We start from the raw sequence: 13,532 nt of genomic DNA, 5'->3' as shown, positions 1-13,532 counted from the left end.
ACAAGAGAAAGAAAACATGCTGTGCCGCTTCTGTGTTTTTGTGTTGAGGCATTGGTGGGATCAACTGAAGGGAGTAAACCAAAAAAAAGGGTCTGAACAACACCCCTCCTTGTGCCAAGGGAATTATTTGACAAAAACAGGTTGAATACTAAGGAGAGAACTTACTTTTGGGCCTCTGGCCCTTGTTCCATGTTTTCCACAAAAGGCTTCAGTTCTGAGATATTGAAGACATCATTTTGTTTGTCCCTGGTACTAGTAGGTAAGTTGAGGGAACTTTGTTAAAGGTGTCCAGCACCTTTAAGGGACCCTTGGAGTGTTCTTTAAGCTTATCATCCCCACCACAGTGTCAACCTTGCCAATCACCAGAGTCTAGTAGTACCCAACTGTCTGTTTTGACTAACACATCCATGTGACATTTAGTATTCTGTAAGGCTTGTTGTACCTTGCTGGTCCACATCATCTGTCAATCCACTAGAGGGAAAGAGTTTGGCTGGTTAGCCAAAAACCACCTGCAAAGGTGCTGTAGCCATATTTTTGCACTGCTAATTGTGAGTTCAACCAAAGGTAGAGCTTCTAACCATCATTTTTGATGTTTAGCCATGAAGGTGCAGAGTATCTAGCCCCCTGTCTTATTTGTTTCTTCACTCCTGCTGTCTATGTGAGGGTGGATTGCTGAAGACCAATGAAAGGAGGCATTGAAGCGGAAAATGAGGGATCTCCAAAATTTAGACGTTCAAGCCTGGTCTCTATCACTAATGATTGGGTTAGGTGCTCCCAAAGTTCACATCCACACACAAAAGAACCTCAAAGCGGTATTTTTGGTTTTGCCTGGTTGATTTGCAAGAATGAGTTGAGTGAAGGCTGAAAAACGGAAAGTAACTGTTAGTAACATATCATAGTTGTTAATATTTAGAAGTGGCCAGATAAAATTGATGACACTGTTTGTCAGTGGCTCAGTGGGTATTTTTGATGTTCTTGTGTGTCTGTTAGGTAAGGATATTCTGGCATATCACACAGGATTTGAGGTGGATATTGACATCTTTGCTCATCCTTTGCCGAAAGAAATCCCAGCAGAGGCTGGACAAAGGTTTTAATACACCAAAATGGCCCGCTTGCTTTTTTGCTTTTTTGATGAGATGAATGCCTACATTTTCAGTGGTTGGGATCAATGACCATTTTTCAATAAAAATCAAGCCGCCATCCACATAGCAGTTGACCCAAAGTGGTTCTCCATTGTGTACCACAGTACAGAACTTGTCTTGCTTGTAACCTTGGAGGACATTATTCTTGAGATCTTCTGAAAGTCTGGTGTGTGAAATATAATTTCTTGGTGAGAAAGTGATCTTGTGATTCCTGGGGAATCTTAGTCTTGACTATCCGCTTCTAACTTTGCCTGTAGTAAAAGATTGATACCCTGAGGGCACAGGTATCTTTGTAAGACTACGGCGGACAGCAGGTCTAAGACGATACAAGACACTAACCTGCGAGCTCAAAAGATATTGTGAAGCACGCATAAGAAAGTTAATAAGATAAAAATGAATTTAACAATTGATCCTTTTCGATGAGCTTACCTGAGGGCACAGGTATCTTTGTAAGACTACGGCGGACAGCAGGTCTAAGACAATACAAGACACTAACCCAGACAGTCATAAACGCACGATAGAAGAGTATGAAAGAGAAATTAACAAAGATCAAAATAAAAGATAAGAGAAACTTTCACTACCTGCGAGCTCAAAGGATATTGTGAAGCACACGTAAGAAAGTTAATAAGATAAAAATGAATTTAACAATCTGAGAGGAATGATATGATGTTAGTAAAAGAAAGAGTTGTAAAAGAAAAGACAAATTGATAGATTTTTAGGAGAAAGGACTTACTGATTCTTTTTGACAAGAAAAGAATCAGAAGAGGGGGAAGAACAACTTTTCAGAGAGAGAGAAGGTAACCCAGAAAGAAAATTTTCCATCCCTTGAATCCGTTTACCATTCAGCCCCTTGGTACGCTTTGTTATTCAGCGCTTAACCCCTTTGGTCAACTTCCTACACTAATACTGCACAGCACACCATTTCTTCTTACCCAAACCGTACAACCTTCCAAGATGTATTCAAATTACCAAAAGCGGAAATGATCTTTGACTACCTACCAAGATGATATCTTAACATAGGTTTCCTGATAAGATAGTATATTAACATGAAATGGCTAATATTTCCACAGTCTCCACTCCCACCTGTGAATCTTCTGAGTCTTTTCTGAATAACACATCTGCAACATAATTGTCTCCTCCCTTGATATATTGGACATGTAAATTGAATTCAGCCAATGTCTCAAGCCAATGGGCTTAGTGTTGGCTGAGGGAGTGTGGTTTCAGAAGGTACATTAGAGAATGGTGATCACCCATCACATTCACCTTAATGCCCAGAAGAATCATTCTCCACTTCTGAAGCGTGTGGATTACCATCAACATTTCTTATTCATGAGCTGGGTCTTTACGCTTGGCCATTGACATTTGCTTTGATTTGAATGTGATGGGACTATTAGAAATGAAATAACTTGAGATTTTACCACCCTGTTGAAGAGTTTTGTCTTCTTCTTGCAACCATATAGGTTTGCCTTCCAAAGTCTATCCAAAATTAAGGTTTAACATGCTTTGTGTTCCTCCACTGATTTCAAGAATACAACAATGTTTTCCAATTTATAGATGATCAAGCTTTGAGAAACACAACAGGTTCTCAGCATAAGCTAAAGGAGAGCATAAGTGTGTTAAGAAAGCAAAGTACCTATTGGTGCAAGTGACAATGATAAGAATGAATGAGAAAAGAAACAGTGTTGCAGGCTCAGGGTACGGTGGAGTCTAGCTAGTAAGGCTCTGTTGGTAGATAGATTGCCGTCTGAGGAAAGGAAGTACAAGTGCAGCATGGCTATATCTGATGGTGCTCTCTAAGTTCTGTGACATGTATGTATGTTTTGGTGATCTATTTATGGGATCAATCAAGAAAATTAATCATTATTACTTTACCAAATTATTAGAAAACTTCAGTGTAGTAGAAAATTTGAAATGAAGGTTTTCAGATCAATTGAAGCTCTTAGAGGCTTATGTGTAGTTATTAACTCAAGATTACGTCATCTTATTTCAAATATACTCTTAAGATCATTATAGTTTACTTTCAAAGTTATTACAAAAAGACAGAAAAAGAAAAGATAAGAAAAATTTGAAAATATAGGTGTAAAAGTTGGAAAATGGTTTTTATGGTATTAATAATTAAGTTATGGGTTTATTAGGGTATAGAATATGAAAGAAAAACATTTTATTATACAGCAACAATTTTAATCTTGGAGGTTGATAAGGAAAAACAGAAGTTATTAGCAGAAAGGTATTTTTTGAGGATGGTAAACAAGGGTTATACGTGTAGTTTACATATGTAATGGTGGTAGGAGTGGAAATTAAGGTTGCCAAGAGGATTTTTTGGGATTTTTAAGGTTATAGAAGATGATGTCATATTAAATGAGCAAGGAGAAGAGAGTAGCAGCTGTGAAAAGTGAAGAAAATGGGTGAATTTCGTCAAAAATGAAGGTTTTCAGCTAATTACATATGTCAAATGACGTCAGATTAGGTTGGTAGATAGCTCATTCAACGCAGGAGAGTGTATTACATAATGTACAAGCGTTAAACAATTAGTAACAGAGGTGTATGTAAAAAGGTATAAGGGAAATAAGAAAGTGGTGTGAATCTTGAATTTACAGTCACAAGTCAACATGTAACACCAAAAACCTTAACTTCACAACTCAATAACTTACTCATCACTCATCAGAAATAGGTCATATGGGTGTCGTAAATGATCAGCATCACGAGGGCTACAAGATGCACTATAGTAGTTCAAAATTGGACCCCATCTGAAAAAATTCGTAATCTCAAAAATTGGTTTGCAGCTAGTTTACAAGGAAAAAATCACCTGTATTCATCTTAAGAAGTGCTGTACATTAAATCACTGCGTCATTGATTACTTTTGGCTGTGAAAATTACATCATACATTAGTAACAAGATCATTACATTGCGTCATTACATGGTTTTTAGGGTTCTTTAGACGGATTTGGCTGGTTTTTGAGGCTGTTGACTATTGTAGAGGTTGTTACATGTGGATATAAGTACTCCTTGATGATTTTGGGATTTTTGTTCCCTTTTCTGCATCTTATACCTTTGTTGTAGTGTTATAAATCATCATTTATTTACTATATTTGTACTAAGATCACTTAAATCCGCCCCTTCAAAGCAAGGAGAAATTTATTTACGTGTGTTAAAGACTATGAGTCAATTTGGGAATAATACTTAACAACAGTATTGCTAGTAATAACATAGTGTGTGGACTTTTTGCGCTTAAAATCTGGGAATAATACTTCACAACAGTATTGCTTTATTTCTCTGGTGCCTTTATCTTTTTCTCTGTTATCACAAAGTGGTCAGCAAGTGCTCTTGTGCTGGTTTCTTTGAAGAAGGCAGTCTTTAGGCAACTTCTACTATATTACACGTAGTAGATTATCCCTTCTTAGGTGTTGTAAAGCTCTTGTTGAGCTTTAAATACTACAACGTGAGTTTCACCTGTCTGTGATATAGCTCATAACAAACAGCTAGACAGAAAAAGTATATCAAAGAATTGATCTTGTAAAACCAGGGTACAAGTGGATAGGCTGAGAGGAAACAAACCATTGTGGAGTCAGAATAGAAAAGAACAAAATCAGAGGAGATTAACAACAACAATGTGATTGCAAAAAGAACTACATGAGTGAAGAGTCAATTACCTTAAACCCCGCTGCTTTGAAAATCTATGAAGATTGTATAGAGTTGGGCATAGGACTCATACTAACACAGCGTCTATTATTCAAAAATGAGATAATGATTTAGTGGAACAGTCAGCATTTATTTCACTGGTAGGTTTATAAATTAGAAAAAAACTGCCTTCTATTTTCTCATGAATCTAATGATACTGGATTCCAATGTGTTTTGTTTGTGCATGGAAGATAGGATTAGTTGCCAATGAAATACAACATTGAAAGTTTTTAAATAAAGGAATGGTTTTGTTGGTGACCACCTTCAAGTTATTGAAGATTGTCTGAAGCCACATTAGTTCTTGAACTGCTTTTACTACCACTGTGTATTCCGCTTCTGTAGTAGCAAAAGAAACAACAGGTTGCTTTTCAGATTTCCAGCTGGTGGGATCTCCAAAGATCATGAAAAAATCCCCAGTTGTGGATCAGCAAGTGTTGATACAACCAGCCCAGTTGGCATTGGCATAATTGACTGGTAAAAAGTGAGCTAAGAATCCTTTGGCCAGGGAATGGGGGCCTTAGGTGATGCAATAATTGAGGTGCCTTGAATATTGTGGAGAAGACAATGGAAAGCATCCCACTTCTCTTTGCCTGGGTTCTCAAGATGTTGAGAGATCTGGGAGCAGGTGAAAGCTAGATCAGGAGCTGAGAATCAAACTATGTAGTTGATGGAACCAACTTCTTGACAGTAGTTCAGAAGGCTTGCTCTGAAGGCCTCAACAATTCTGCGCTGGCGGGCAAGAGACACTTGTTGGGTACCATAGATGTCAAGACTGAAGACCTTTGTGACATGCCATAGTGATCAAGCAGCGTCTGGATATAGTGTTCTTATAACAATATCTTTTTGATAGCACAATTACAAGTGATCTTCATACCAAGGATGGAAGTTGCTTTGCCTATGTTGTCTATCTCAAACCACTCAGAACTAAGGGATTTGAAGATGGGAATCCCTTGTTTGTTACTGGTGATGGCCATGTCATTGACATGCACAGAAACATAGCAAATTTGAGACTTCTCAAGGCTGATTGATAGACATAAATTGGCCCTGGATTCTCTGAAAGAAATGGAGATGAAGAACACTGTGAGTTGTTTATACCAACATTGCAGAGATTGTTTAAAGCCGTAAGGCAACTTGTTGAGTTTGAAGATAGTGCACAAGGACGTTCAGGGATGTCAAGTACATCTAGCATCAACAGAAAAATAACTTTTTCTGGGATGCCAACAAGGAAAGATGCAATGGCGGCCATAGTGGGCACATCAAAATCATTAATGGTGTCCACAGCTAGAACAACACGGAATGTGGTCTTACAACCAGTTGGAGTATATTCACAGATTCTTTTGTAGGGGAAATCCTTTTGTACTTGACTCACAGGATCAGCTGCAAGATTTGGCAGGAAAAGTAAAACAGGCCAGAGTCAAAAAGAGTCATAGCACATTCAGTGGGTGTGGTGGTGGGGGTTTTTGTAGGGTATCATTTTTTTTGTTGACATCCATTGTGCAATACTTCAATCAACAGCCCAGTCTTGACTTGTGTGATTTTCCAATCCCAACACTGCCTTAAGGCTTACCTCATTTCCTTCAAATGTGCCTGTCCTGTACATATGATCTCATGATTCTTTTTCTCTGAAATTCATGTATGTACTACACAAGAATACTGTATGTTTTTTCATTGGTGAATCCGCAATACCTAAATTATACTACCCTGGAAATCAAAAGCTTCTCTTCATCTTGATTGGAATTTAATTTAGTTCATCATATTTTTTGGTTACAGGAAACCAATTTTTTATGGATTCACGTCTTTCAAATCTAACCTACAAGTTGACTTTTAAACATTCACCTCAACGCAAGTGCGCCCTAATTGACTATTTTCCGTTTACACCTACTGGAGTGTGTCATTTATGTATCCATGTGGAGCGAATCCAAGGCCTAAAGCAATATCACAGCGTTGATACATTCAGGGCGCGTTCACTTAAGCAATTTCTGGTGAGAAATCACATTCTGCAAAATTTAAAGTGTCTATTTGGTGGTGCATGTTTCATTTTTGCATTAAAATATTTACAGAATGTGATTTCTGGTCAGAATATTCTCAAGTGAACGCGCCCTCAAGATTGACATATTATGCTTCTCAATTTTAATTCCATATTGTCGTGTATGATCAGGTTTGTGATGATCCCCAATCAAAAAAAGGTTGTTGAAACACAAGGCACACACTTGATAAGGACAAAAGAATAATCAATTTCAAGCATGGCCCGGCTGTAATTCTGGTACAGTTATGTTTTTGATTGATAGATTTCAACTTCTGAATCACTGGTTGCAGTGAGAAGATTCACGCTTAATGATAATAGATGAAGAAAGGATATACAAAAGGGTCAAGAACTTTGGCAACTTTGATGAATATGCCGTCTGCGAAACTTTGGCTCGGACGCTAGACCCAATGATCATTCGAATATTAGCATCAAGGAATGGAGCAACCCAGGAGCTGATGTCATGCATCGACAAGGGTCGACAACCACCTCGGACGCCTCCCTCGCGTGCCGTTTCCCCGAAGATACGATGTTCGGCTAGGTTTAGCTCTGATGCTGGCGTCCAATGTGGACAAGTCCGTCCGGATGAGACGGGATTGCTAAGGATTGCTATCGACTGACATCGTAGTGACATCGTTAAATGAAGGAATCAGACTGAAATTTTGGAATTTCTTTCGTAGTCATATGTCGATCCTTGTCGATCGCCTTAAAGTCCGAGACCACGTCTTTGAAAGATCGTGATTCGGTCTCGGTGAAATGTTCTTTGGCTGGCTTCCCTATCACTTCCGAGAATGCCTCACCAAGAATGTGATCTCTTGAGCTCAAACTCAAAACCTAATTTGGATTTTGCCTGTTGGAAGTGACGTAAGACTAAGAGCCACTCGCTCATTGTTAACGATCACACATGAGCACTGCTGTGCATGAGCAAAACCTTGATAGCTGCATGTTCGCCGTCCTTCCTGAGACCGGTGGACTATAAAAGCAGCACACATTCACCCCCAATTACCCATTCCTCACTTCCTCAGCCATACCTCACAAAGTGTATCTTATTGCATCTCAACATTTCATTCTGCACCTACCTACATTCGCACAAAGCAAAAATTAGACCTTGTCCTTATATCACATTCAATATATTTCTAGTTGACTCGTTGATTTCCAAAGTAGACGAAGAGCTTTCTTGACGAACTCTTTGACACCTTGTTACTCTCCACTTACCCCTGGACACCTCGAGTTTGAAACTTGAAGTCTCCCTTCTTCATATATCCGAACTTAGCTTCTTAGATCATCTTTCCAATTCACCCTCAATCCAGCTTCTCAAAAATGAAATCTTGTGGCATTGTTACTTTGGTTTTTCTTGTAGCGGTGTACATTCATGCGCCTAAAGTGGAAGGTTCGCAATTGTTCGTCAAACGAGCAAACAACGATCAAAGTAATCTCGACGTATTCTGTGCGGCGACTGGTGGAGACCCTTTGAAACAAAAGCCCACTTGCAAGAAAACGGGCACTAGTTCAAAGGAGCCGCAACTTATATGCACTAAAGTGGACTCAAAGTCAACAACAGCCCCAGCAGGCGCAACAGCCAGAGGTGAACTTGGATGTAGTGACAAAGCGAAACTTGAAATCAAATTCAAAGATTGTGATAAAAGTGGAAAGAAACCAACCAAGCTCTTTTGTGAATTGTCTGCAATTCCGATCTCTTGCAAAAAAGGTGCTGCAGCAACTCCTGTTGTTAACCCACCTTCGGTCTTATGTGTTACGAAGGGTACAAAACCAACTTCATCAAAAGCTCAATGTGTACCATCAAAGGAAGATCCGACTGGCAAGTTTACTGGCACAATCCAATGCAACAAGAAAGAAACAATGACTTTTGTAGGTAGCAATTCCAAAAATCCCTGTAACGACAAAGCTGGTCAGGGAATTCTGTTTTGTACTCCTCCTACTGATCCTAATAAAGCTGTGAGACAATGAAGAAATCATAAGCAGTTGGAATAATCAAAGTGATGGGGATGATTCAAGTGGTGGGAATGATTAAGAGTTTTCTTTTGTGAATTGACATTATCTGATTCTGATTGTATATACATGTTGAGACTCTTGTTTGTGAAATAGAAATAAAACAAATGCATAAAGTTGTAAAGAAGATGAACTGCTTTCACTCCTCAAAGTCATTTGAGAGATGGCTTTCAATGCTAAAAATCCCCGGTGTTATGGACTAATTTTCAATATTAGTGAGACTTTGTTGTTTTGTGCAAACTTGATCAATGGATGTCTATACTTGATGGCTTCATTGAAAGAGGAGATAGGCTCTGTAATGGTGGAAAGCTTCAATTCTGGAAAGTGTTACTGGCCATGACAATTTAGATTTTTTCTAATAGCTACAGTTTGATGTATGTATATGTAGTCAAACTGCACTGTCTTTCTTTTATGATATTTTTTTGTGGACAAGTTTTTGGTCTTTCCAAATTTAAATTCTTCATTGATGATTCACCAATGATGGATAAACACTATGGGTATGAAGTATTTCAAAATTCACCTGGTGGGCACACTTCATTTTGAGTATCATAGAGGCCTGATCCTGAGGACTAATTTTAGGGTGGGCAGGTCCAGGGAAGGTTTTAGTCTAGCAAGCTTCCAAGTTCATATGGGTAAATTACAAACCTACAACACAGCACACATGTTCTGCTGTAATATTGGTCCCTGGAAGTGCAACATGGACTTGGGTAGCACTACCATCACCTTGGGTCAATAATGTTTTCCTACAAACTACTCAGTACTGTTACTGCTGCAGTCCAAGTCTGGGGGTCCATTGTGTTGTAGGTCAGAAATTACATGTTGCACACAACACAGTGCAAAGCTGGCCTATATCAAAGACATGTGATGAACATGGCCAAAACTCTCACATGCACAAAGGACAAGGATACTCATAGGTCAAAGATATCATACAAAGCTGCTATGCTATTCATGATAATGTCATACTGTAGCAAATGTAGAATGACTTTACCTGGCTTTAGATTGACCTGCATTGAATTGGGAAAGTGAAAATTATTTCTCTTGTTATACCACATATCACTACACCAAATGTATGTAAGAAATCCATCAAATTGCTATGGACAGGTTTCAATGAAAATTCAATTACATCCAAAACAAAACCAAAAAACTCAAGGCACATCAAATGCTAATTGATGATCTTCAATCAATCTATATACCTATATAATTACATTAAATGCCAAAAAGAACACCTACATTTCCCAATAAATCAACCAAAAGAGGCTACCATTTTGCAAAAAAAAAGATGAAAGCTTAATTGATTAAGGTTTACTTTTACTTGCTTTTCAAACATACTTGATTTTCAGACTTCTCAGCAAAAGCATTCCTCTTTCAATCAACACTTCCTCCAAATCCCTTCTCTTCTTTCTTCCTCCCTATTTATCCATCGATGCAAAAAATCACTACTTGGAGCTCCTCGATTATATCCAAAAAGAAACTAACCTATATTCCATCATCATTTGTACCGCACAAAATAACGCACCAACAGTAGTCAAAAGGGTCAAAAAGCCTGAAAGATAACTTTCCCATCAGTTTCCTTCTTTGGGTGTAAGGACTTTGTTTGAATTAAGATCTTACCAGACCAAGATCCAAGGATTTGAGACCACATAACTTTAACCCCATCCAATCCAATAGCAAATCCAACAAGATTGGCAGACATCATACTCAAAACATTCAATGTTCCACCAATAGCAGACAAATGTCTAAAATACCATTTCTTCTCATGCTATTGGTTTCAAAAATTTGCAATCAAAACATTATCCAAAAAATTAATTTGAAATGTATGAAACATGAAGCTTGATTGGAAAAACATCGAAGGCTTACAATTGAACCCGAAAAGACCTTTTTAGCTAATACTTCAGGAATCACAAAGACGCTAACGAGCCATCCCCACCATAGCAATCTCAACGAAAGATCATGCCAAAGTGCCACAAAAGTAAAAACCAAGATAGTGGATGGTACAACATTGTTAGATCCACCTAGCGGTAAATAGATATACCTATAGACTAGAACCATCAGCCCTCAAGAAAATCTTCTTGTTATAATTGTGAAGAGGTTTCGACTAACCTGACAATCCATAAGTTATAACTCCGATGCCAACTTCTCCAGAAGGCCAAAGTGGAATAATTATTGGCCATACACCTGACCATATTTTCAGGTGCATCCACCCCATCCAGCAAAGCCCATAACCTGAAGAATCTCCAAGGAATCAACAACTTTGCAAAATCAAGAACCCAATGTCAGTTTAAAATCAAAACTTCAGAAAATTAAAAATGAGATTCAAACCTTGAGCCACACAGCTATCAAATTCCAGTATCCGATCATACTCAATTCAAATGGTGAATCTCCCCCCCAGGCTCTTGCATCCTTGATTGCGATTACATACATATAGTGCAAGACGAATTCCATTGTAAGGAAGCAGATTAAAAACCGAATCGAATATCCAATGATCATTCTGGGAGTAATGGTACTGGGTGACCTGGCAATCTAAAGATGACAAGAAAGCAGGCTTAAGTTATCAAGCCGGACAAAATCCTCTTTAGGAATGGGGAAAGAAAACGCACCTGAGATGTGAAATTATTGAAAGTGATGATCGGTCCAGCGATATAGAGTGGTGGATAGAAAACGTAATTGAAATAATTGATGAACCCATATTCAGATAACTCTCGAGGTGAATCTGTTCTACGTCGGTCATTTTCTTCACCTTTTTCGACCTTCAAATTGATTTAAACTTCATCTCAGAATAGTCCATGAGGATAACTTGAGTAAGAAGAAAGAATCTTTACTGTTGTATTGGGTGCGGTAAAAGTGTCGGTACTGGTAGTTTGTTTGGCTTTTGCAGCCGCTGCCCATTGATAATCAAAGCTGTAAGAGATCAGACGAAGCATGGAGATATTGAAGCCGATTTGCCATCGTGGAATCAATCCACGATATTTTCCTTGGTCCTACAATAAACGAATTAGGGAGGAAATTCATATGAGCTGATAGCTATCGATTGACTATCAAAAGCTTTGATAGTCGGTGACTGACCAGGAAAGACAAAAGGGGCAAAAAGTGCCGGTACCGATAACCGTCCCAATAATCATTCGCAAACAATACCCCGACATTAAAGACCCAAATCAAAGGTGATGGTGCACGACGAGCCAGATGATAATTGGCAGTGATGATAATGAGAATCTTGAAGACCGATGTACCATGTAGTGCGAGGAGGATCAAAGCAGCTGCACAAGTTTGAAATTTGATGCGGTTTCGGGAATGACGGCCAACGAGTCGAGCGATGAGTAAATAGCCGAACGCCAATGCAGTCAATTGACCAAGTCCTAGTCGAAAGCGACGATATTGTGAATCGGAGATATCCTGGGATCAAAAGAATCGAGAATTACAAACGGACGAATACTTTTCTTTGAGTAAGAGTTTTTCTAAAGATAAATGGAGAAAACGGGTTAAACTAAAGGGGGAGAGCACCTTACAATCTTGCGATCGAATATCCAACCAGGGGAGAGTTTATGTTTATAGAACGGATAGTTTCGATGTTGTTCTGAAAATTTACAAGAATAGTATCAGTAAAATTGCCATTGAGATCAAACGAAGGTTAACTTTAACATACCCTGACTTAGTGAGAGGGTAGTTGAGACCATCTTGATGAGTGAGCAAACAAAGACAAGATAATAGATAAAGAATTCGATTGAGAACCATCTCGACTTCGGTTGTAGTAGTTGTTGTTGTTGCTTGAGGTTGGAAGTTGAAGTTGAAGTGGATGGGATTGAGACAGTGAGTGAAGTGACGGATGCCATGGTAAACAGAGAAGTATGAGGATGCTGGTCTTGATCTTGATTAGTGATTGGTAGTAATGAATGTTGATGGTCCATGGCCATTGGCTTACTTGATCGAATCCTATCATCTATCCTCAGCATCTCAATTGACCATAATGCCCAAATTGAAAACCCTATCAATACAGTGCTTATGTATCATCATCATAACTCCAGCCTCACAGGGCATGGCAATCGCACTGGAAGCCGTTACCCTCAACCCACCTCTTCGTCCCATCATCCTGTCTCCTCCTACTGGCCAAGCAAGTTACACGCTTACAGGAAACGCCCTGCGGGATCATCTTGCTTCTGCCATTCGATCGCCAGTTATGTGGTCAAATACGATAACAGGAATGCCAAAGAGCAATCTAGGAGTGGATATTTTAGTATTTATAGGACCAGGAACGGCATTAGCAAATCTATGTCGGAAGGAAATTTCTGACGGCATCAAAAGTGCATCGAGTCTTGCGACTGCTCATGACTTTGAAACTCTTGCTCACGAACTTGCAACATAGGAAGCGACTTGCCTGACTTTGATTTGGTCTACCAATATTGGCAAGAATGATGTTGTCAGACTTGACTGATGCCATTTGTTAAGTTTAATTTGATTCAGATGTAGTTTTCATAGTGTTTGATGCTGTCCTGTTTGTCCACCTGTATATCTTATTCTTGGTATGTTGTATCTGGACAATGTTAATATAAGGTCACGATACGAATGATGTAAGTGAAGCGGTAAAGTATAAGTAAAGATACGTTAAAGCCCGCAAGGTCTAGTGATTTGACCTATAGATCAAAGGTTTCACATGGGCAGGATGTATGGTCATTTGAGGCATTGAA

General features: G+C 38.8%; 3 protein-coding genes across 3 annotated transcripts; 2 read left to right on the top strand and 1 right to left on the bottom strand.

The window, feature by feature from the left end:
• Positions 1-8,163: 8,163 nt before the first annotated feature.
• Positions 8,164-8,811, top strand: MELLADRAFT_59195 (uncharacterized protein; the record flags this gene model as incomplete). Its single annotated transcript, XM_007404591.1, has 1 exon — positions 8,164-8,811. One exon carries the CDS (start codon positions 8,164-8,166, stop codon positions 8,809-8,811), a length of 648 nt encoding a protein of 215 aa, XP_007404653.1.
• Positions 8,812-10,222: 1,411 nt separating this feature from the next.
• Positions 10,223-12,680, bottom strand: MELLADRAFT_32714 (uncharacterized protein; the record flags this gene model as incomplete). The annotated part of the gene is made up of 11 exons (XM_007404342.1): positions 10,223-10,262; positions 10,330-10,407; positions 10,470-10,612; positions 10,711-10,885; positions 10,954-11,102; positions 11,173-11,373; positions 11,451-11,563; positions 11,705-11,824; positions 11,913-12,243; positions 12,357-12,424; positions 12,494-12,680. The coding sequence occupies 11 exons, from the start codon at positions 12,678-12,680 to the stop codon at positions 10,223-10,225; spliced, it is 1,605 nt and encodes a 534-aa protein (XP_007404404.1).
• Positions 12,681-12,858: 178 nt separating this feature from the next.
• On the top strand, positions 12,859-13,427 carry MELLADRAFT_54724 (uncharacterized protein; the record flags this gene model as incomplete). The annotated part of the gene is made up of 1 exon (XM_007404592.1): positions 12,859-13,427. A coding segment is annotated over one exon (348 nt), but the record flags the coding sequence as incomplete, so codon positions are not given.
• Between the last annotated feature and the right edge of the window lie 105 nt (positions 13,428-13,532).

This window comes from Melampsora larici-populina (assembly GCF_000204055.1).
Source record: "Melampsora larici-populina 98AG31 unplaced genomic scaffold MELLAscaffold_2, whole genome shotgun sequence".
In the NCBI taxonomy this organism is placed as follows: domain Eukaryota; kingdom Fungi; phylum Basidiomycota; class Pucciniomycetes; order Pucciniales; family Melampsoraceae; genus Melampsora; species Melampsora laricis-populina.
Note: the sequence above shows the minus strand (reverse complement) of the source record. Positions and strands in the feature narration are given on the sequence as shown.